Source organism: Cricetulus griseus (assembly GCF_003668045.3).
Source record: "Cricetulus griseus strain 17A/GY chromosome 1 unlocalized genomic scaffold, alternate assembly CriGri-PICRH-1.0 chr1_0, whole genome shotgun sequence".
NCBI lineage: Eukaryota > Metazoa > Chordata > Mammalia > Rodentia > Cricetidae > Cricetulus > Cricetulus griseus.
In genome coordinates this window covers 197198914-197222074 of record NW_023276806.1, presented here as the reverse complement: position 1 = coordinate 197222074, position 23161 = coordinate 197198914, and the positions used below count along the sequence as shown (strand labels likewise).

At 48.6% G+C, this 23161-nt stretch overlaps 1 protein-coding gene and 1 pseudogene across 2 annotated transcripts; both read left to right on the top strand.

The window, feature by feature from the left end:
• The first annotated feature begins 2416 nt into the window (after positions 1-2416).
• Positions 2417-22434, top strand: Cpa5 (carboxypeptidase A5). Of its 2 annotated transcripts, XM_027391306.2 has the most exons (11): positions 2417-2532; positions 3834-3915; positions 5510-5644; positions 14348-14446; positions 15782-15883; positions 16959-17060; positions 17560-17670; positions 18089-18179; positions 21300-21499; positions 21790-21874; positions 22247-22434. In XM_027391306.2, the coding sequence occupies exons 1-11, from the start codon at positions 2417-2419 to the stop codon at positions 22432-22434; spliced, it is 1311 nt and encodes a 436-aa protein (XP_027247107.1). The 2 variants fall into 2 exon arrangements, with proteins under 2 accessions (XP_027247107.1, XP_027247108.1); XM_027391307.2 differs by lacking the exon at positions 21790-21874 and having other exon boundaries at positions 22247-22408.
• Positions 8212-11177, top strand: LOC107978203 (annotated as a pseudogene).
• Positions 22435-23161: the final 727 nt, after the last annotated feature.

Genomic DNA, 23161 nt, shown 5'->3' with positions numbered 1-23161 from the left:
TTTTCAGGAGAGAGACTCTGAACAAATGGAAAACTCACCGTAGATACAAGGTGTGCCTTCTGACAAGGAGAAGCCAGGGGAAGGGCTTGCCCGCTCACAGTTGTCTGTGGCTGGCTTTTTAGGACTATATGGATCTGCAAATACTTAAAGGGCATCCTAGTGATGCATTTAGAGAGACGTTATTGAAGATATTGTATCCTGCATCCTTGTGGCTCACTTTGGGCAGGACTGTTTGGGGGGGTCTAACCCTGCCCACTTGCTGGAAGTAAAAGTTCCTCAACACATTTTGTTTAAGGATATTTCCACTACGTGTTTCTTGCCCTTACATGCTTTCCCTGGGCAGCACATGTTCATTTACCGGCTGTGTGCTCCTCATTGTCAGCCTGCCCATGAGAAATAATAAGGGCGGGGACTATGTTGCACTGTTTTACTCCCTGACCTCAGTAAGTGTTTGGCACATAGTAAGTGCTCTAGTAGACTGCTTATTGAGTAAATGATTAATGGATCATTAATGATGAGTGAGAAGCCAGTATGAAGCATTTCGCTAAACACGTATATGTGTTTCTGCTTCAAATTTAGCTTTTGGCTGTGGTACTCAGAGGGTGGGCAAATTCCCATTGAACTCTGCTGTCTGATTTTGTAGGCATTCCCTAGGTGGGGCTATTTAAGTTAGTGAAAATGAAGCATGATTAAAAATTTCCCAGGCATGTCAAGGGGCCAGTTGACTGTCCTCTTGATGATGTGGAGAAAGAACATTTCCATTATCGTAGAAAGTTCTATTGGAAGTGCTGCCATAGAATTCTCTAGAGTTCTAACCGCTTCTTTCTCTATCCTTGCCCTTGCTCTCTAATTCTCTCTCTCTCTTTCCATCTCTCTCTCCTTCCTAAACCAAGTACAGGGATAGTTGTCTCATTGTTAGTGGCTTAAAATGATGCTTTTGAACAAGAGGATGCTGGGTGCTTTCGGTGACTAGTGCCATTCCCACTTTTTCCTTTTGAGTTTCTGAGCTATTATTTACCAGCTCGTTCTTTTATTCTCATGGCTACTAAAGCCACACAATTGCCTTCTTTTCTAGGTCCTTAAGCCCTTTGCTAATGTTACTTTCTGAGCGTTTCCAAAGCTGGGGTACTAGGAGAGTTTGGCGCGTCTCAAGAGCTGACCCATGAAATGATGGAGTGGGCAGGAGGGGTGGGGAGCGGGACCAGCCATCAATAGGAGAGTGACCCCCTCTACACACATGGCCAACTAATTGGCCATTGTGGGAAAGTATGGGTGGAGGGGGGCGGGGGCTGCTGAGAATCTCTAGTGACAGTTAAGTGGCCTTTGTGAACAGAACATCTTTGTTGGATTTTGGCTTGGAATCTTCCCACCTCTTTCAGATTTTCTGTTAGATTCATCCTGTATCATTCAGGCCCCTCTTTTGCTTCATTCTTTCAAGATGACTACTTTGTGTACTGGCCTCTACTTTGTTCTTACTGTTCCCAAACCATAAGGAGACTGCGTAGGGCTTCTGCAGGACTGACAAATGGACTTTGCTGTTTGTTGAGAACTATACAAATGACTGTCATGGCCTTCATGTCCTGCAGAAACTGCTCCACCTATCTCAGTGGAGCGGTGACTACCTGATGGCAGAGACAAGGCATCCTGGCCGAATCCCTTCTCGTATACAATATATATTTCCTTTGCTCCACTGTCCCTTCCCTGTTGCAACAGGAGTATAGACCTGTGGCTAAGAGTTAATGCCTTCTAAAAAATAAGACATTACATGTCACGGGCTTCACCAAGCCAATTCATCCAGGTTGTCTCATGTAATACCTCAGGTCTCCTGTGAGTTAGGGAGGGAAGGTATTTTCAACACCGCCTGACTGGTGAGTTAGCTCACTAAGATTAGAGCAGGTCACAGGCCCCAGTTCTCTTACACAGGGGCTGAGCACCCAGTCCTCTGTCCTGGGACCTGGGACCCTTCAATGATGCTTACTCTCTTCTGTGTAAGGAGCATATGGCTTGGTGACAGGGTTAGTGTGTGGAAAGGGAAGGAGGGCAGAAGAGCAGTTATGTAGAGGGGACAGCCTAGAGCCACTAGCTACTTCTCTTTCTCTGGAGATGGAGGATTTGATGCTCGTGAGGAGGTTGGCGCGGGGAATCTCCTCCCCATCCTACAGAGGAAAGAAAAGCTAAGGGTCTTGTCTTCCCCCTTTCCCCTCTTTCCACCCCCTTCCCAGGAAAGGAGGGAGGAGGGTTGGCCCGGCTCTCCCAAGGCCTGGCCTGTGGGTACCACACGCCAGACCTAGACCCCTTAGAGCCTAATATCTATTCTCAGGGCCGGCCTGCCGGCCTTTAGGTGATGTGCTGTCGTGAGGCCTAGGCCATGGCCAAGCTGGAAGAAAGCCCTTGAAGCTTGCCTGGAGAAAGAAGCATGCAAGGCCCCCTAGGAGGAGGAACAGGTCCTGGGCTGTCCCCTGTGGACAGACGGACACTTCTGATCTGCATTTTTATCCTGGCTATAGTTTGGGGCCAAATGAATTTCACAGGGTGAGTGGCTGCTGCATGATGGGAAGAGAGACTGGCTGTGGGGGAGGAGACCTAAATACTCTGAGTGGTGTGTGTGTGTGTGTGTGTGTGTGTGTGTGAGTGTGTGTGTGTCTGTGTGTGTCTGTGTGTAGTGTGTGTGTGTGTGTGTGTGTGTGTGTGTGTGTGTGTGTGTCTGTGTGAGTGTGTGTGTGTGTGTGTGTGTGTGTGTGTGTGTGTGTGTGTTGTGTGTGTGTGTTGTGTGTGTGTCTGTGTGTGTGTGTGTGTCTGTGTGTGTGTGTGTGTGTCTGTGAGTGTTTGTGCGTGTGTGAGTGTGTGTGTGTGTGTGTGTGTGTGTGTGTGTGTGTGAGTGTGTATGTGTCTCTGTGTACTCCTGGGTGAGACCATACAAAAGTTTCAGCTCTCATCTAGAAGGGGTTCAGATTCCGTGCTCTGTCACTCATACTCCAGGGCAGAGAGATGCTTTGGCTATGTTGTTAACCCTCTCCAAATACAGACTTCTAAATCTGAAGCTCAGGGTTAAGTTTTCGGGATTCTGAGAGGATCCCTTAAAATTGAGACTCATTGGGAAGAGGGAAGAGATCAGAAGAAGTGAGAGGGGACGAGAGAGGACAATGGGAAGAGAGTAGGATCAAAATTGAGTGAATCCATGCACGAAAAGGTCGTAACGAAACCCATTATTAAGTGCAATTAATATACATCAGTGAGAACTTTAAAAACTTCTAAAGTCACACACAACAGATTTTATACACGTTCTTGAGGGCTGAAGGTTTATATTTTTCCTCAAATTCTTGAAGAAATTGTTAACCTTCATCAGCATATACACTCATATCAAAAGTAGATGCGCTGTTATCCTTCGAATAGCAGCAAGCTCAAGTGCACACCCCAGGCTCCCAATGTCCCGGAAGATTGATCTACGGACTGTACAGTAAGAAAGAGAGAGAGCTTAATGAGGGGTCACTTCCCGGGTCCCGGAACCATCCCATCTCAGACCCTGGAGCTCACGATGTGGGACTCTAGCTCCTCACTGTCCCCTGGCCTACCCAGGTGGAAGGAAAGGAGCATATAGCTTCTCTGCCAGGAGAGGCCTGGCTTGTCTGGTTTCCCCTCCACGGGGTTCAGCACATGGTGCTACCCTGGGCTCCCCAGAGCCTTTGAATCTCCCCCTCCCACCTCTTCATCCCGTTTGCTCTGTGTGGGAGGGTAGATGATGCCAGGTCTCCCTCTTCTCCGTACTACCTCTTTCCACTGACCTAGCATTCATTCCAGGGTGCCACAACAGCTTTCTCACCATGTTTTCCCAGGGACCAGGTTCTTCGAATCCTGGCCAAAGATGAGAAGCAGCTGACACTTCTCAGGGATCTGGAGGGCCTGAAGCCCCAGAAGGTGAGGATTGCCTTGTCACTGTCTACCTGGGCTCCTTGTCTGTCTCTCTACTCTTTCCAACCTCAAACCTTCCTGAGGTCTCAAAAATGTTCACTAGAGCTGGGTGGTGGTGGCACACACCTTTAATCCAGCATCGGGAGACAGACGCAGGCAGATCTCTGTGAGTTTGAGACTAGCCTGGTCTACAGAGTGAGTTCCAGGACAGGTTCGAATCCCTCCCACCCCCACCCCCCCAAAAATGTTCACTAGATTGTGGACAAGCCCAGTGTGGCTGGCTTCCCTGCCACATGTTAGGGCCATGTCCTTATAAAGTTGGGTGGCCTTTGCAAGCTGTGATTCCTTTAGCTGTTTCCTCTGTCGTGGATGGGGGAGTGATGAGCATGCTCTGCAGACAGCTGCAATGTCCTAAAGTCATAGGAAGGCACAGATGTCCCTGCTGCCGGGCCACATAGCATAGGGTTGCTCACATCTGCCTTCCAATTGGAATGACTTCGCTTGGCAAACGTGTTATATTTGGGTCTGTGTCTGTCAGCCTGGGTATCTGTTTCCAAGAACATTTGTCCTCTACAAGTTTTCACAATGGAAAACATTTTCTTTGACAATTATAATAGAGGGCTTTTGTTTGAGGTCTTGTAAAACAACCAGCTTTTTCTGGATGTGGCCCAAAGCTCTTGCTGCTGTTTGTAGGAATTTCCCTATCAATGAGGGATTCTAACACTCCCAGTGCCTCCATTTTACAAATTTATAGGTAGGCATAGGGCGTGGACTCCAGCTGTGCCTCTTCTGCTTCCCAGGGGTTCCTGTCCAGGCTAATGTCCCAGGTGATGACAGTCTCACTTGTAGGAGCTCTAGGGCTCTGTGGATCCAGGTGAAGTAGCAATGAGCCAGGCAAGGCTGTAGAGATAACCATGAAGGGCTGGAGAGATGGCTCAGAAATTAAGAGCATTGGCTCCTCTTCCCGAGGTCCTGAGTTCAAGAACCAGTACCCACATGATGGCTCACAACCATCTATAATGAGATCTGGTGTCTTCTTCTAGTATTCAGGCAGAAACAATGTATACATAACAAATAAATAAAATAAAAAAACAGTTAACTCATTAAATGATAAAAGACTCTTTGCTTAAAAAAAAAAAAAGATAACCAGGAAATGGGGAAAGGAGCTTGGTGAAGTGAGGATTTATTCCTCTCTGCATACCCTAGGATTTCCTTTATGGAACTGGGTCCCTTTGAAGTATATAAGAAACTTAGCCCCACCAAGGATGCCTACCGGGTGGGTATGTAAGGACAGGTGATAAACACAGCTTATTTCTCTTCTCTTCTCTTCTCTTCTCTTCTCTTCTCTTCTTTTCTCTTCTCTTCTCTTCTCTTCTCTTCTCTTCTCTTCTCTTCCCTTCCCTTCCCTTCTCTTCTCCTCTCCTCTCCTCCCCTCTCCTCTCCTCCCTTCCCCTCCCCTCCTCTTCCTCTTTCTGTCTCTGTCTCTGTCTCTGTCTCTCTGTCTCTGTCTCTGTCTCTCTCTCTCTCTCTCTCGCTCTCTCTCTCTCTCTCTCTCTCTGTGTCTCTCTCTCCCTGTCTCTCTCTGTTTTTGGTTAACAAGGTGGACTTCTGGCGTGGTCCAGCCAGACCTAGCCTCCCTGTGGACATGAGAGTTCCCTTCTCTGAACTAAAAGATGTCAAAGATTATCTGAAGTCTCATGGCCTTCGTTACAGTGTCATGATAAAGGACATCCAGGTAAGGTCCTTCCACATTCCTTTCACTTGGTTCACAGCACGGAGAAATAAACCAAACCAAGCCAAAACAAAACAAAAACTCCTCAGGCCAAGTGTAGACACCTTGCTTTTGGATATCCAGCGGCATATTTGTGGACATAATTATGAAAGAAATTTAATTGAACATTTCTGGGCTTGGGGATGTAGCTCAGATGGTAGAATATTTGCCTGGCTTGCATGAGGCCCTGAGCTCAGTGATCAGCTCTGCATAGAACTAGACATAAAACTGGGTATAGTGACATACGTGTGTAATCCCAGTGCTTGGGAGTTAAAGGCAGGAGGATCCTAAGTTCAAAGTCATCTTGAGCTATATAGTGAGTTCAAGACCAACCTAGGGTACCTGATAGGCTGCCTCAAAACAAAAAGTAAACAAATATGGACACACATATGCACACACGCAAAACCCAAACAAACTAAATAAAGTATAACAATTCACATTTTATTTTTAACGCTGGGTTAGAGTTCCTTCCTTCATGGAGGCAAGGAGAGCTCAGAGTGTGGCAACTGTGGATGAACCCTCTTCTGGAAGACTTTGTAAATACCATCAAAGTATAAGGGGAAATGGAGACAGAAGGGAACGGTGATATCCTACCTAGGCCCCTCCAATGGCATCCTCTTGTCCTCTGTTAGGTCTCAGACATACCGTACCAGAGGGATCCTATGGGGGAAAGAGGCCCAGTGAGACCCTGCTATGCCTTGCCTCCCTTCCATACCTAATGCACTCTGAACGTCTCCCTCAGGCAGGATTATTCCGGTCCATCGTGTGAGGAGTATGGCAGACCCTACCCAGAATGACATCTGAAGTTTCCAAACTTCCTGTCTCCACTTGATTCCACACCTTCCACTGTCTTCTTTTTTCTTTTACTCCCCGCCCCACCCCCCGAGACAGGGTTTCTCAGTGTAGCCTTGGCTGTCCTGGAACTCACTCTGTAGACCAGGCTGGCCTTGAACTCAGAGAACCTGCCTGCCTCTGCCTCCTGCTGAGTGCTGGGCTTAAAGGTGTGGCCACCACCACCTGGCCCCCACGTCTTTTCTAAGCATCATGAATATGGATTTCATCTGCCCTGTGTTCAAGGATGGGTCTGGGGAGATGGCTCAGTTGGTGACGTGCTTGTCACTGCAGCATGAGGACCTGGGTGGGATTTCCAGCACCCATATCAAGCCCAGTGCCTGCAAGGCAGAGACAGGAAGATCCTGGGGGGCTCTGGCTAGCCAGTCTAGCTGAATCAGAGAACAAGGAGTTCAGTGAGAAACCTTGTCTCAAAAAATAAGGTGGAGAGAGATTGAGGAGGACTCTGGCCCTCTTGTGTACTGCCTGCACATATGCGGAGGGGGTATAGGCAGTACAGCATCCTCCCATAACAGGTCCTTGGGCACCACTGGGATGTTAAGCCTTCCAGGCTGTACCATCCTTGTGAAGATTCTGTTGTTGCCTATGTACCTGCAGAATTGTATCCACAGAGATTCATTCCTAACCACACTGCAGCACTAATCTCCTCTAAAGGCTTAGAGTGTGGGAACACGGAGCCTCCCAGCGTGCACACACTTGACACCGCATGCCTAGGGATCAAGGCATTAGGCAGCATTCCTTTCCCAGGCCAGCATAGGGCTGGGGCACTGGGTCCATTCAAAGTCCTTTATCCCTCACCAGACACATCTGTTTCCCGCTCAACATGTGGGGGTGGGATGTTTCTCTAATTAAATCCCCCACAAACAAAAATGGGGAAACTCACACAGACAAAAGAGGCCACCACATCAAAAGGACAGGACTGTGTTCTCATTTTTAGCCCATGCCTCTATTTTGAAGTTCCCATTTCCCTGCTTCTGCTGCACCAGCCCTGGGAACCCAGGCGCCTTTGGCAAACAGACACTCAGGAGCCTCAAAAGACTTTGATGATTTCTGCATGTCAGGGACAGCCCCTGGGTCACCCCTGAGTTCCCCTCACCAGCCCCTCTAGAGATATCCTCTCCTGAAGTCCCCAAGCCTGAACTCCCATGGGACCCCCTTCCTAGGAAAATGTCCTGAACTCTCTCTCTAACCTTTGCAATCAGAATTTCCAACCTTCAGTCTGCAAAGCATCAAGCTCGGACTGTCGTCCTTGAGGTCACTCTGTGGCTTTGAGGGCGCCAGGGGTGGGGAGAGGCTGTTGTTCCTGGTTGATTTGTGGTGACAGGGGGGGGAGGGGTGAAGGCCAGAGGCTCAGAAGTACTGACAGGACTAGAAGGGATTTGCACACTTAGATTGATATGGAACAAGCTTATTTGAGGTACTGACGCACAGGCTCAGCTCTGGTCCTAGCAGAGTGAGCTTCAATATGGTAGCTTAAGTGATATCAGTGGGTCTAGGACTGTCGTGGAGGGGACCCTTATTTGTATATTGGTCTCCGCCACATTCAGCTGCATTTCTCTTATCGATCTGTGTACCCCCAGTCTTGGTTAGGCCTTAATAAGAGCTAGCTGGATCAATATATATGAGAAGGCAAAGAAAAAGGAGGTGTATTTGGCAGTTCGGGCCAGGCACAGCCGATCATGGAAAACTTTGCTGGTGGTTTTGATTTTTATCCAGAGGCTGGGAAGACTTTTGAGGAGGGGACCAGGGAGCGCTTAGAAAGACAGCATGCCTACTGTGTGCTGAGTGTTGGACAAGGTGCTTGGAAGCACAGGGACTGAAAACAAAAACAAACCCACCAAACTCAGGACTGTGTCCAAGAGGAGCTGGAGAGAGTGGGGGTATGGGGGAAGGGAGTAAATGGGTGGTTACAGTGGAGTGGGTGAGTGCCCTGACAGAGTGTGCACAGGTTGCTATGGGAGCGAATACCACAGGCATTGCACGTCACTGGCGCTGTGAAGCAGTAATTACCCGTGTGCATGTGTGTGTGTGTGTGTGTGTGTGTGTGTGTGTGTGTGGCTGAGGAGCTCAGAAGGGGAGCTGCAGGGGAAGGAGGCCCCCCACCCTGATTTGATGATGGGACCAGACTGTGAAGTGGGAAGGGTTATCACCCAAACCGTGGATAGAAGGGGAGACCTAAGAGGGTCTTTTACACCACCAGATTTGCATTTCAGAAAAGCTACTCTTATCCAGGCTGTATTGAGCTGGAGACAGGGCCCCGGAGACTGACAGGCAGGAGTTGGTGGGGAAATTGCTGTGGGCCAGGCAAGAAATTATCTGATTCCGAGGATGCTTGATTTGCATTTAATTTTTCTTCACCTCTTCGTTCTTTTCAGTCCTTCAGTGTTTTTTTTCTCTCTCCCTGGGATGAGTCACCACCAAAAGGCTTCACTTGAGCAATCAGCGCTTCGGATTTTAATGGCTTTTTTCTGATTACAAAATTAATAAATATTCATGTTAGATAATTTGGAAAACAGGGGAAAAGCACAAGAAGAAAACAAAAATCACCCATGCTCTGACCATCCAGAGAGAAATGCAATTCAGTATAAATACTGCTTCGCCAGCTTCCCTCTCTGTGGACTTGCCCACATCAGCATACAAATAGGCAGCTATTGAGCTGGGCGGGGTGTGGGGGTGTGGGGGAGTGTGAGTGTGAGTGTGTGTGTGTGTGTGTGTGTGTGTGTGTGTGTGTGTATGTGGGGGTGTCCTGATCCCCTCTAGCTACTGCCTATTTCTCGGCTTCCTTCTAGAACAAAACTAGAAACACTGATTTTATTTGTTTGGCAGGCTGTCTGTTCCTCACTTTACCCAAAGTGTCCTGAACAAAGGCCCAGGGACCCTCAGTCCACTCCTGCTCTAGCTGTACATCCTCCCCTGGTGCAGGTCAGCTCTATCTCTCCTCTGGCCTCCTAGGACTCTGTGCTAGTCCCGGGTACAATGGGAACATCCAAAGGCCCCATCTGCTCCTTCAGAGCCTCTGGGAGCTCAGGAATCTCCTAAGTCATTTTGGACCCCTTCTCCAGCCCTCTATCCAGCCTACTCAAAGATGCTGCAGGTTCCTTCTTCAAATACTTCTGATACATCCCAAATTACCACTGTGGGTCAGCATAACTATCGTTGGGGGCCGTTTCAGCAGTTGTCTCACAAAAGGTCTCGATAAAATTCAAGATCCTTCTGCCTCAGCCTCCAAGAGAATTGGGATCATAGGTGTGCCAGGCTGTGTTCCGGGAACTGTCTAACTCTTCTCCCAACATTATTCTTGCTTCCCTAAGATCCATTTTCAAGGCAGCAGCCAGGTGAGCTGTTTACAAAATATATAAATCCAATTATGTTCATGCCCTAATTGACACTCCCCAGTTGGGGCTGGGCATCCACCTCTCTGAGGATGGAGCTAAGAGGATGTAAAGTTCCACGCTGGCTATATGGTAAGACTGTGTCTTAAATAAGTAAGTAAACAAATAAATACAAGAAGGAAGGAAGGAATACAGACAGGGAAGCTCTCAAAGGGCTTCTTTCCAACTCAAAATAAATGCCAAGTTCTTGAAAAGGCCAAGGCTCCCAGTGAGCCACCCACGGCCCCATGTCATCCTTGCTGTCTGTGCTCTGTGTCTTCTTTGACACTCCTAGAACTTGCCTGATACATTCCTGCCTCGGGGCCCTTAGCTATATTTGCCTCTCAAGACCTTTGAACCTGCTGGTGTCATCCCTGGAATGTTGTTCCACCAGGTATGCATGGCTTATTTGTGCACTGCTTTCAAAATCTTGCCCCTGTGTAGGCTTTCATCCCTCTTTAAATAACACCTGTCCCCTCTCCTACTTCCCCAGCCCCTGTCATGGTCATTACCCTCCCCCTCATAACTAAAGTCAGCTAGTATTTACCGTGTGCCAGGGTGAGCCTTATGACAGCCCCCCCTCCTTTTGGGGGGTGGTTGGTTTTTTTGAGACAGGGTTTTCTCTGTGGCTTTGGAGGCTGTTCTGGAACTAGCTCTTGTAGACCAGGCTGGTCTCAAACTCACAGAGATCTGCTGCCTGCCTCTGCCTCCCGAGAGTGTTGGGATTAAAGGTGTGCGCCATCACCAGCAGGCTGACAGCTCTTTAAAGTATGTGCTAAAGTGTATGATAAAACAACCCTCCCTTTTTTCCCCCCGGGCCCATGGCGTTGGCAAGATGGGCAAGTGTCTGGTCTCCATACTGCCAGGAAGCTCCACAGTCACCGACTGGGCCAGAAGTGCCATGATAAACAATACAAGAAAGCCCACTTGGGCACAGCCCTGAAGGCCAATCCTTTTGGAGGTGCTTCTCATGCGAAGGGAATTGTGCTGGAAAAAAGTAAAGGTTGAAGCCAAACAGCCAAATTCTGCTATCTGGAAGTGTGTCGGGTGCACCAAGAATGCCAAGAAGATCACAACTTTGATGCCCAGTGATGGCTGCTTGAACTTCATTGAGGAACATGATGAAGTTCTGGTTGTTGGATTTGGTCAAAAGGTCATGCTGTCGGTGATAATTCTGGAGTCCTCTTAAAGTAGCCAATGTGTCCCTTTTGGCCCTGTGCAAAGGCAAGAAGGAAAGACCAAGATCCTACATTTTGACAGTGGAAACACAGTAATAAATTTTCATATTCTGAAAATCAAAAAACAAACAAACCCTCATTGTACGAGGGGAAACTGAGCCAGAGCCCAAATTAGTGACAATATTAGTGTCTCATCTGAGACAACCTGACTAGGGGACCACCCTGTGTTTCATACCATCTGTTACCTCGGCAGTCAGTCAAGATGGTTGCTTGTGTGTGGTGTTTTAACTTGGGTTTCACTGCCCAAGGGTTCAGCCTTAGCTGTGGAGGGGCTCCATCTTCACAATGTCAGGTCTGTAGCCCCTCCCATATATGGTGCTTACCTAGTACACATTAGGCCTAGAGAAGAGAGCCAGAGAGAATCCAAGAGAACTGTGCAGGAAGCACAAAACTCCCCACCGAGAGCTGTGTCTGTGGAGGTCTGCAGACGGAGAGAGCGGCCAGCCTGTGGCCTGTGTGGAGACTGGCATTCTTCAGGCCTCAGCTCTGCCTTTGGGGTCCTGGGGCTGCTCTTTCCCTCACCACGGGGGTTCTATTTTGTTGTTGTTGTTTTGCTTGAGGCCTCATTCTTCCTTATCCCTGTAATGAATGAATTCACATTCATTCTTACTGTCTCCTGCCTTCCAGGGAGGGCAACCGGCTGACTTCTGAGCTTCTCATTCTAGCTCTTCCCGCTGAGGAGCGTGATGGGGTTTTTGGACACGCTGAATCCACACAAAGCTTCCTTCTCAGCTCTCAGCCTCTTCCCTCACACTGCCCCCCCCCCACCCACAAGGGAGCAGACATTAGTGAGTTTTCAAGCCAGGGTAGATTAATGTTCCTGGAATTGAGGTCTAGCTGTAAGGGCTGAGGGTTTCCAGCTCCTAGGAGGGTGTCCTATCGATTCATGGGGCTGGGAGGGTGTTTGGAAAGACATTTGCAGTTTGGTGTCAGCCTCCTATTTGCCTCCAACCTGATTTGTGGAACCAAGGTTGGATTCCTCAAGGCTGTTTCCTACTGGTGTCCCAGCCATGCTGGAAGAACTAGGTGGTTAGGACTTTCTTCCCAAGTTCCCTACCATGCAGCCTCAACTCAGGCCCTGCTACACTATACGACATTAGAGCTCCAGGTCTGTAGCTTCATTCTGGTGGGTGTAGAGAAAGACCAGGCCTGCCTGGACCCAGTTGTCAATCTTCTCACAGCTGTTCACAACAGCTGGTGTAGCAGCCCTCAGTGACACACATACATTGGTCATGGTGGGCTGCTGTGATTTGGGTGGATTTCCTGGGAAGAAGACACATTCCTTCTGTGAGAGCTTTCCCAGGGTGGTGTTTGTGAGTGGCCCACAAGGACAAGGTCTCCTCCAGCCATGTCTGACTTATCCACTCATTCTAGGTTTGCAGAAATGGGAAGCCCTAAGCTGGGCCAGCCTAGCTAGAAACATGACAATTGTAATTACTGAACATGTAGTTGGTGCTGAGACAATAAGTCATAAAAGTCCTGGACATTGATTTCCAGTCCCATTTTAAAATCTATAATCTGTGAGTGTGAGGGTGGTGAGCAAGTGGATTGGGCCCTTGGGGAAGAATGAGCCTTTGGGCAAGTAGCCTCATGCATAGCGGTGGGTGGGGTCCCATCTCTCTGCCCCAGCTCTGGGGACTGAAGACTTTGCGACCGGAACTACACTTTAGCTATTAAGGCTTTGGTTCTGGTATTATTTATTCACTTAAAAATCCTTGCTCACTGAAGTAGTATAAGCCTGTTGCCAAAATGTGAAAAGAGAGTATGGGGAAAAATGTTCAAAATTCTAATCTTATTTGAACAGGCACCATTAGCATTTTGCTATATTTATTTTTGGCATTTTAATGTCTTGTTTTCCTGTGCTTGAGGGCACTTGGTTTTTCATTACTTGAAAAGAAACTTTTTAATTGCGAGAATAATATGATGGAGTTTTCAGCTGTTAACATTTTGCATACTTCTGTTTCCTCTCTTTATCTAATTTATTTATATACACACAAATATGCATATCTGTGTGTATATGTTGTTAGCGTTAGTCATTAGTTTTTGGTAGCTTGGCTTGAGGAATCCAATGCTGGAGACTAGAAGACCTGGTTTTCATCTCATCTCAGCTTTGCATTGAAGAGCTGTCACCTCTCCAATCTGTTTTATCTCTAAAACACCCCAACCCTGAGTAATTCCTTCTCTGGAATCTGGTCATCTGACTAGATCAAGGGAGAGAGAGAACAGAGGATAAGGATACTTCATAGACCAAAAGGCATCGGTCACCAAATAAGGCAATGTCCAAACCAAACTGTGACCCAGAGCTTAAGGAGGTCCCTCTGGGTCAAGGAGGATGCTGGCTGATGTCTCTAGGCAGAAGGCCTTGGGCACTTCCCACACTGAACAATCACTGTTAGTCCTGGGGTGCCTTAGGTCAGGACCTGCCTATCACACTTTTACCTAAGCTGGGCACAGTGTCCCAGCCATGATTTCAGCCGTGGGTAGTCTGAGCTGTCAATAGTCAGCCTAGGCACTTGACTGCCCTCTGCTCCTATGATCAGTGGGAAGCATTACACAAAGGTTGAATGTCAACAGCAAACCAGCACTCCAGGACTTTGCTTCTGGCCCATGTGTGCTGTGTCTGGCAAGCAGTTAACATGGGGAGTGAGAATAATGACACATTCATCATGATTTGGGCTGGCTTTGTCCACGGCTGGCTTTGTCCACAGCTGGCTTTCTGAATGGCTTGGATACCAGTGGTCTAGACTACTTCCTGGAAGAAGAGTTGATGTTGGAAGTCAGAGCAGTCATTCTCCCCCTCCCCGCCCCCAGGGTGGTCAGTGTCCACGGTCCAATGTTACAAAGTACAAAAGCAACACCAGCAGGAACCTACGAGCATCTCTGTTAATATACCTTCATCCCTATTACTACCTTTTATCCTGTGAGGCAGCTCAGCCCCAGACTGTTGTCCTAGTTCTTCAGCTGAGGAAACTAAGGCTAGAGCAAGTACCACAGGAAGTTGGGAGCAGAGACACTTAAGAGTCTCTTCAGAACGACTCGTCCTATGCTCGATTGGGCAAAGATAGCATGGATACTGATACACGGAGGATCACTCTAAAACCTTACATACGCCCTTCTGATGCATGGCGGTTCATTCCCGTGTCCATGCTGTGGCTCTGCAACTTGAGCCCTCTTCTGCCTTTCCAGTGTGTCTTCCTATGTGCTAGGTGCTGCTGGATGAAGAGAGAGATGCCATGGCAAAGTCCCGAAGGCTGGAGCGCAGCTCCAGTAGCTTCAGCTATTCTTCTTATCACACTCTGGACGAGGTAGGTCCACCTGGGCAAGTTCCAGACTCTAAGGCTCCTGGACCCCTTGGGATATCCAGGATCAGGCAGAGACCAGAGGAGGAGTCTGAGACTCTGAGAGACCTCTGGGGGCACAGAGAAAATACGTTAGGTAAAGGGATGTTTGGCGGACAGCAGCCTAAAGGGTCCAGAGTCAAATAGCAAGGACTACAGCTCAGAAGTACTTCTAGGCAGGCTCAGAGCCTAGGGAATGGTTCTTCAGTTGGCACACTAAGGTGTGGACCCATGACAGCACACAACAGAGTAGGTGGAGGCTGCCTCCATATCCCATCCCCTGACCAGTGATTCATTGACCTCCTTGTGACCAGTCCTGGTGTTCCGAGGCCCCAACTGTGGATTCTTGAGGTCTGAGGGGCAGCGATCCAGACATACTGGGAAACTGTGCTTGTAGAAACAAGCAGTTGTTTGTGTTTGGAGAAAAAGTATGATCACAGTGACAGCCAGCCAGGACAGACTTTAGCAATGATCACTGTGTTTAAGGGAGAACACACAAGAGGGAACAGGAACTTCCACTCCAGAAAGAAACTCAAAGCACAGGTCTCATTTGCCTGTACAGGACATGACATGTCTCCTCCATCACCCTTCTCATTTCCTAAGACCTGTAATGGGGAATGCATTTTGTTTCTAATGTTTATTCATTGAAATGTTCTGGAAGGACAAGAAAATGAACTAATATAGACTGTCACTGTTATTGATGTCAACAATAAATAAAATTCTACCCTTCCCTCCAAGCTGCCGAGTCTAGAAGGAGTGAAAAATACATAAAACAGCACTCCCCAGCTTATGAGATCTGTCGGATAGATAAAACCGACTATAGGGTGAAGGCAAGAGAATGAATTTTCGACAGAGAGAGCCATGCAGGCCATGTCTAGGAATTTATTTTTGTTATTTATTTATTTATTTATTTTTAGACAGGGTATTCCTCCATAGCCCAGGCTAGCTTGAATTGCTGATCCTCCTCTCTCTGCCGCTCAAGGGCTGGGATTACAGACATGCTACTCCAGGCAGCTCGTGCCTAGGATTTGAGTGGGCTCAGTACATGTGTTCTCTCAGGTGGAAGTGTAGCTCTGTATGTGCATGGGAAGCCTGGCATTCTAGCCAGGCCACAACCCAATGTCCTTTAGCTCTGAGGGTATCCTTAGGGCTTGGAATTCTTGATCCGCATTCTTTTAGGCTCCCAGGCTGAAGCAGGAAAGCAATAAAGAGGGTGGGATGGATGAACAATATTCATTGACGGGCTTGGAACTCACCCCTTCCCCCTTTAACTGCCAGTCTGATAGACTTCATTGCTTTCAGATATATAATTGGATGGACAACTTTGTAGCTGAACATTCTAATCTTGTCTCCAAAATTCACATTGGCAACAGCTTTGAAAACCGGTCCATTCTTGTCCTGAAGGTAAGAGCCCACTGCATCAGGCAGTAAACCAGATGGTGAGCATCTTTTTTATCATAAGAGTGGGCTCACGAGTAAGTGACTGGGTGGGAGTTTCTGGATAGGAAAGAAAGTCATATACTATACCACAGATCCATGAGCTTTGTCTAATCAGGGACTCAACCTCTGTGGGTATGGAGGGTGGCAGTGCAGGGACCTGGGGGAAGGAAGGTTGCTAAAGAGCCAGGGCTGTGGAGTGGCACTTATCACCTCAGCTCCGGGTGAGGGTGTTTGAGTCAGTGTCCTTCCTGTTGCCAAACTTGCTTCACCTGCTAAGTGAGAACTGAGGTGCACATAGGGTTCATTTGGTAATGACCAAGGTCATCCAGCTTAGGCCTGCAGCTCTTGAGAAACCATCCAGTCCTTCACGGGGGGCCCTGAATACAGCTTGAGCAAACTGCAGTGCCCTTGGTCATGATGGAAGCCGGGTGGGCAGCCCATAGCCTGTGTTCCAGCCTGTGTTCTAGTGAACCATATTCGGTGCTCAACATCAGTTGTCAAGGAGGCTAGGCCCTGAGGTATTCATGGGGCTCTGGTAGGGGCTTCTGAGCAGTCACATGACCTTGCCTAACTTTGCCTTGACTTAACTTGCATCTGCTTTAATCTCGAATCAGACGTTGCCACAGTCTCTCTCTTAGAGGACATTGCTCCTCCAAGTGTGGCTTTGATCATCTGGCCCCTCATCACCTGGAAGCACAGGTATTAGAAACGCAAACTTTACAGGCCTCCCTAGACCTGTATATTAGTTAAGATTGCCATGAGAACCTGTGCCCAATGAAGTCTGAGAGGGACAAGTCTTAAGGTGCTTTCAGTCTTGGGAAATTCTGTGTTCCATTTTGGGTAGCTTGGCCAGCCAAAGCATGTAAGGCAAAGACATGTGTTCCTACATCACAGGTATGTGTGTGTGGGCTGGCATGTCCTCCTTGTCTCAGGTTGAGTGCTTTGGCATACGGATTCATTCTAGACAGTGAGGTTGCATCTTGAGGGGCGGCACCATGGCTGTCTTGGTCAAACTCTGTGGTCTGATTCTTTTCCCCAGTTCAGCACTGGAGGTTCAAATCGCCAGGCCGTCTGGATTGACACTGGGATCCATTCCCGAGAGTGGATCACCCACGCCACCGGCATCTGGATCTCGAATAAGGTCAGCTGGGACTGGTAACTGGAGAATAGCATCAAGGAACTGGGACCAGGGGCAGGGCATTCTTGGGTATTTAAAGGGATGCTAGTTGAAAAGTTTGACTCAATTTCTTTAAATTCTCTGTCCCTCCTGCCCTTTGGAACATTATCATGTGTTCTGGCCTTTTACAGTTGGGGAGTATGGCTATTCTCTGGTTCCTAGCTATTTTTTTTTTTTCCCGAGACAGGGTTTCTCTGTGTAGCTTTGGAGCCTATCCTGGCACTCGCTCTGGAGACCAGGCTGGCCTCGAACTCACAGAGATCCGCCTGCCTCTGCCTCCCGAGTGCTGGGATTAAAGGCATGCGCCACCAATGCCCGGCGGTTCCTAGCTGTTTAAAACTAAAGCTTTTGGTTCTATCTGGATATATTTGATGACCCAATGCCACCTCTTGCTGTGTAAGGGTCCTGCCGTACCTCCAAGAAACACCTGGAAAGAATCTCCTACTGTCACCCTCTCTTGCAGATTGCCAGTTCGTATGCCAAAGACCATCTCTTGAAAAAAATATTGAATGCAATGGACATTTTCATTGACATTATCACCAACCCTGATGGCTTTGCTTTTACCCACAGCATGGTAAGGGCAGTTGGGAATCCCCAATAGTGGTCACCTGGAGTGTATGTTGGGGCAGGGAAATGTCATGGTGGCCTCTGGATCTAGCTTCTTCAGAGGCTTTCTACAGAGAGCCTGCCTGACAAAAAGAGGCTGCTGGGGTAATAAAACCATCTTTTCCAACAACCTGCCCACTGCCCAAGGAAACTTCCATTGGCGGCATATAATTAGATTTCTCCCTAAGCCCTCACAAAAACCACAGAAGAGCAGGCTGTACAGTCTGGCCCAGCACCATGTCAGCCCAACCTGTCCCTGGAGGCTCCTTCCCTTTGCTCCTTCCTGCCCCACTAGACCCTCTCCCCTTTCATGGGCCAGGATATCAGCTATCCCAGCTATCGGAGCAGGCCCAGTTAATGGGACTGTATGCCCTGGGCTTTCTCAGAATCGCTTGTGGCGAAAAAACAAGTCAAGTCAACCGGGCATTTCCTGCATTGGCGTGGACCTCAACAGGAATTGGAGGACAGGCTTTGGAGGTATGGCAATCTGTTCCATGCAGGACTTGAGGAGGAGGGGTTGGTCTACAGTAGGTTCTCTCATACCATCAGAGTGGGTTGAATCACAAATTTGGAGTTATGGACAACATCATTGGCTAATATATGTTCAATGACCAGAGTCTGGTGAGCACAAGCTAAGGTTGTAGGTTGACTGCGGTATGTAGGTAAGATTGCACATGTGATACATGAATCCATATGCTAAGCCTTCAAGGGAACCCTTAGCTATTAAAATGAAGACACATTGAAAGTATCAAATCCTCAACATGGCAGAGAAAGGCTCCAGGAAGTTGGCTCATTCTGGCAGAGTTAGACCATCCCCTGGCTGGCTCGGCAGCTTTCTCCTGAGTTCTTGATGATCTTTTCTGGTTGTTATTCTTTCACACGAGCCAAAGGCAAAGAGACAAGATAGGGAAACAAAGTCTTTAAGGACGTTCTGATAGAGGGACTATCAGGATCCCAGCAGAGCAGTGATTGGTGGGAATTCCAGGACCAGCCAGGGTAGCCCACAGGGTACACACAGTCCTCAGCCCCAGATGCAGTATGAATACTCCATAGTGGAGACAAAGGGTGGCTCCTCACTGAAGACCAAGTCACTGCTGTTAACAAACTAATGATAGAATATGCTAGATCTCTAGATCTAGGTGTCTGTGGCTTCATGAGTCTGGCTTCTTAGAGTTTGTTAGCAGTGAAAACTAAGGAAATTTCTAAAGGATGGAGAGCAAAGCCCCCAGGTCACATGATGGTGGGTGCCTGAGGATCAGGGCCATGTATGACCACTGTGGCAAGGGATCATGACCTGTCTGCCTCCAGATTGACCAGGGTTAATTTAGGAAGGCAGCCATGGCTCTAAGACCTGAGAGTACTCATAAATATGGAGGGAGCTCAGTTCAGAGGTAGATAAATGCTGTCTTGAAGAAAATAACATTTGTGGGCCTCTCTGTAAACAAATAAAATAAAAATCTGTAGATATACAATGTGAAACTGTTATGGGGTGTGGGGGAGACCAAAGGGGTGGGAAAGCTCCCATAATCCCCAGTACCCAAAGATTAGTGCTTTAATAATTCACCGTGTACTTTCAGAGATTTCCCCCTGCTACAAATTACATTTTTAGAGAAGGAGAAAGAAACAGCTAATGAATCCATTAGCAGATACTTGTGAGGCAGGCAGGCTCACAGGACCTTGACTGTGGACGTCAGAGAGGCAGGCAGCTAATTCCCATTTGGGCAGGGGAGATTAGTTTATTCTGCTTAGTTCAAACCAGAACTAATGGCCTGAAGTATTTCTCCATATTTGGGCAAAGCCACCTGGCCGTTGGCAGGGGAACCGCTCTCCCTGCGTGGGCTGCAAACACAGACAAAGCTTTCAGCCTCCCTTGCTCTGCTCATCTGTTGCTATTTGTCATTCATCAAGTGGAGCAGGTGCCGGAGCTCTACAGACAAAACAAACAGGGCCGTTATGAGCCCAGCCCGCACCAGCCCGGGAGGGGGGGGGGCAGGGGAGACTGCTCTCTCCCTTCTATCCAGGGTCCCCAACCTTAGGCAAGGACCACCCAACCAAGCGGGGATGTGCTCTTTGTTGACAGAACAGCCTCTGGGCTGCCTCTGGCCAGGAATAACAAGAGACTCAGGCAGGAAGATTTTATTTATGCTTTTCATATTGTCTTAGTTGTATCAGAGGTAGTCTGGAAATCATCCCTCAGAGCTCTGTGCCGCCCTCACCTGAACTCCTGGGGAGGAACAGTTTGCAGTAGCCTCATGTTGGCCCCGGGGACAAAAAGGCTGTTCTGGTGCCTTCTAGAAGCTTCAGAAGTTGGAGGAGATCCCTGGTCTCTGAGAAGGGTTTGGATGTTGGATGCAGCCATTTCCTGGGAGGTAGAACGGGCGATGGGAGTAGGAAGTTTCCTTCCATGAGTTGCTAACCCACAGCCCTGTCCAGCACTATTGACATGGCTCTGGGCGAATGAAATGAGTAGGCGAGGCACCTAAGTCCTAAGAGAAGCAACAAACTCAACATGCCAAAAAATGGAAGCTCGGGCCTGGGTGTGTAGCTGAATTACAGAGTACTCTACCAACCACACTTACATCCACATGCACGCACACAGGCACGCACGCATGAACACACACACACACACACACACACACACACACTCCTCGACTCTTTGCCCTTTCCTCCAAGTATGCTCCCTGAGAAAAATTCTCAGAAGCCTCTCTTGTGATTCCTCTGTGATTCTCAGGTCAGCCTCAGGCAGCACTGGGGATCCATTTTGTCTGTCCCTGGTTCACAAGACCCTGGGGCTTCTACTGCTGTGGCTGGGGACCAAGCTTCAGCAGATACTGAGTTTGAGCCCCTGACTAGCATGAACCCTACAAGAGCCAACCAAAGGGCTGCTGCTCCTGGGGAGGCTGGAATTGGGGCAGAGGGCTGGGGTTGCTTCAGGGTGCACCTTCCCAGGCAGGTCTGCCTCTCCAATGGACCATTGAGGTGTGGACTTAGTCCGCAGGATGAGCCATAGGAGCTCCCAGCAAACCCATGGAGTTGCTGAGTCATGGTGTGGCTACATTCTTCATCCTGATGTATAAGGTGAAGGAATACAACAGTTAACAACACTACTTAATCCAGAGTTTATGTTTGCACACAAAGTCCCAGGTGGCAGCAACTCTCATTGGCATCTCTCTTCCAGTGGTGACAGAGGAACCCATCATGTTGCTCCTGGCCAGGTCTTGCTTCAGTCACACAGAAGAGAATGTGGAGTTATCATCCCCCTCCCCCTGAGCTGGGATCTCTCTATGTAGCCCTGGCTGTTTTCCAGGACTCGCTCTGAAGATCAGGCTGGCCTCGAACTCACAGAGCACTGTCTGCCTCTGCCTCCCACATGCTGAAATTAAAGGCGTGTGCTACCAGGTCTGGCCACCTTTCTCCTTAACAGCCTCAAAACAGAACGGACGAATCATTTCTGCTTACCTTTTCATTGGCCAGGAGCAGTCACATGACTTCGAACAACTTGCAAAAGGAACTTGCAAGACGTAAACGTGTTTTGTGAACACTGCTTTGCCACTCCTGGGTCTTCTGACCCTTTCGGTGGTTTTATTTTACTTTCAGGAAATGGTTCTAATAAAAACCCCTGCTCAGAGACTTATCGAGGGCCTGCACCTGAGTCGGAGCCAGAGGTAGCTGCCATTGTAGAATTCATCACAAACCATGGGAACTTCAAAGCGCTGATATCCATCCACAGCTACTCTCAAATGGTCATGTATCCTTATGGCCACTCTCTGGAACCTGTGCCAAACTACTATGAGCTGGTAAGATGGCTGTTTAGAGCATGGGAAAGCAGAAGGTCTCTCTCTAGGAAAGTCCATCTCTGGTGCATCTGCAGGGGCTTCAGACTTTAACTCCCAATATGAAGGTCTGGACCAATGATAGGGAGACCCCAGATTAGGAAGAATCAGGAGGTTTGTTCTCATGTGTGATCAAGTTCAAAGCTGGAGGTATTGCACTAGCTACACGGTCAACTTCTAGGGCTCCCAAAGCCACACTTTGCATGCAGGAATTGGGGAGCCCCTGCCTCTTACTCTCTGGCTGTCATTTGCAGTTCAATCTTGCCAAGGATGCAGTGAAGGCTCTGAATAAGGTGCACGGGATCCAGTACACTTTTGGCAGCATCAGTACCACCCTCTGTGAGTGAGCCATATCTGCCTGGGGCAGGGCAGGTGCAGCTAGAGCAGTACCACTGACCAAGCTGGGCTGGGTGGATGGTGGTATCTGGGCAGCTGGTTTGTCTGCAGCATCAGTGCACAGATCCTGGTTATCTGGCTTATTACAAAGTTCCCTGAGGGGAAAGGTTCTCAGTCTGTTGGCCTATTTCTGCAAGGGGAAAAACTGGTTGGGGGTGGGTGGGGTAGGGCCCAGGATGAGGTCTGAATCAGGAAGTTCGATGTGATCAGGCCCAGGTGGCCTGCAGTGCCCACTTTCCACTCAGGATTCTTCTATAGCCTGTGGCCACATCTCCTCCTTCTTTCCCGGGCACTTTTTGGCCCTTTTCTTTTTAGATGCAGCCAGCGGGATCACGGTGGATTGGGCTTATGACACTGGCATCAAGTATGCCTTCAGCTTCGAGCTCCGGGACACTGGACAATACGGCTTCCTGTTGCCAGCTTCGCAGATCGTTCCCACAGCCGAGGAGACATGGATGGCTATTCGGACCATCATGAAACACACCATGAATCACCCCTATTAGCCACACTACTCAGGCCAGAGCAGTTGGGCTTCACCCCTTTCCCCAAGGCCTGGGACTCCTCTTGTATCCCAAGTCAAGCATCCCCTCCCCACTCCCTTGTTGGGCCCTTTGAAAATAGAAGCAAGTTTGAACAGCCTATTGCCTCTAGTGTTGGCTGCCACCTCTTTGTGCTGCTCAGTGTCGAGAAGGGACAGAGTCTGCTTAGGCACCCCTCAGGGCAGCTTGACATGTCCAGGACACTCCTCCAGCACCCCACTGCTGTCTCAGGAAAACATGAGACCTAAGCTCTGCTATTCCAGTTCTTTGCTCCCCATTCCCAGGAACAACCAAAATGTACATTGTCCCAGCTGCTTTTGATGTTTTAATGTAATCCGGAGGGGAACCAGGCTTGATTTAAACAACACAATTGCCAATGGTGAAATTTCTGTCCCCTTGAGGGAGAAGAATGTCCTTTCCCTGTACCTAGTGGGGATGGAGTGGTGGGCATTCAAGGTTATTCCTCAAAGGGTTGCACTTACCCCATGTCTGAATCTGAACAAGTCCTTGGGTTGTGACCTTCAAGCAGTTACTCTAGGTTAGACATGTGCTGAATAGGACTTTCTCTGAGCGAGTGAGGAGGGCCATCATTTTGGGATCCCAGTGAGGTGTGTTCCCTAGCACCTACCATTGAGGAGCAGGGAGAGGGGGCCTGCTGTTATGTTCTAGAAGCAAGAAATCGAATGAAGGC

Coding starts and splice junctions, on each gene's coding strand:
- Cpa5 (XM_027391306.2), top strand. CDS start 2,417: ATGCAAGGCCCCCTAGGAGGAGGAACAGGTCCTGGGCTGTCCCCTGTG. Junction 14,447..15,781: donor CTTATCACACTCTGGACGAG/GTAGGTCCACCT, acceptor CATTGCTTTCAG/ATATATAATTGGATGGACAA. Junction 15,884..16,958: donor GGTCCATTCTTGTCCTGAAG/GTAAGAGCCCAC, acceptor TCTTTTCCCCAG/TTCAGCACTGGAGGTTCAAA.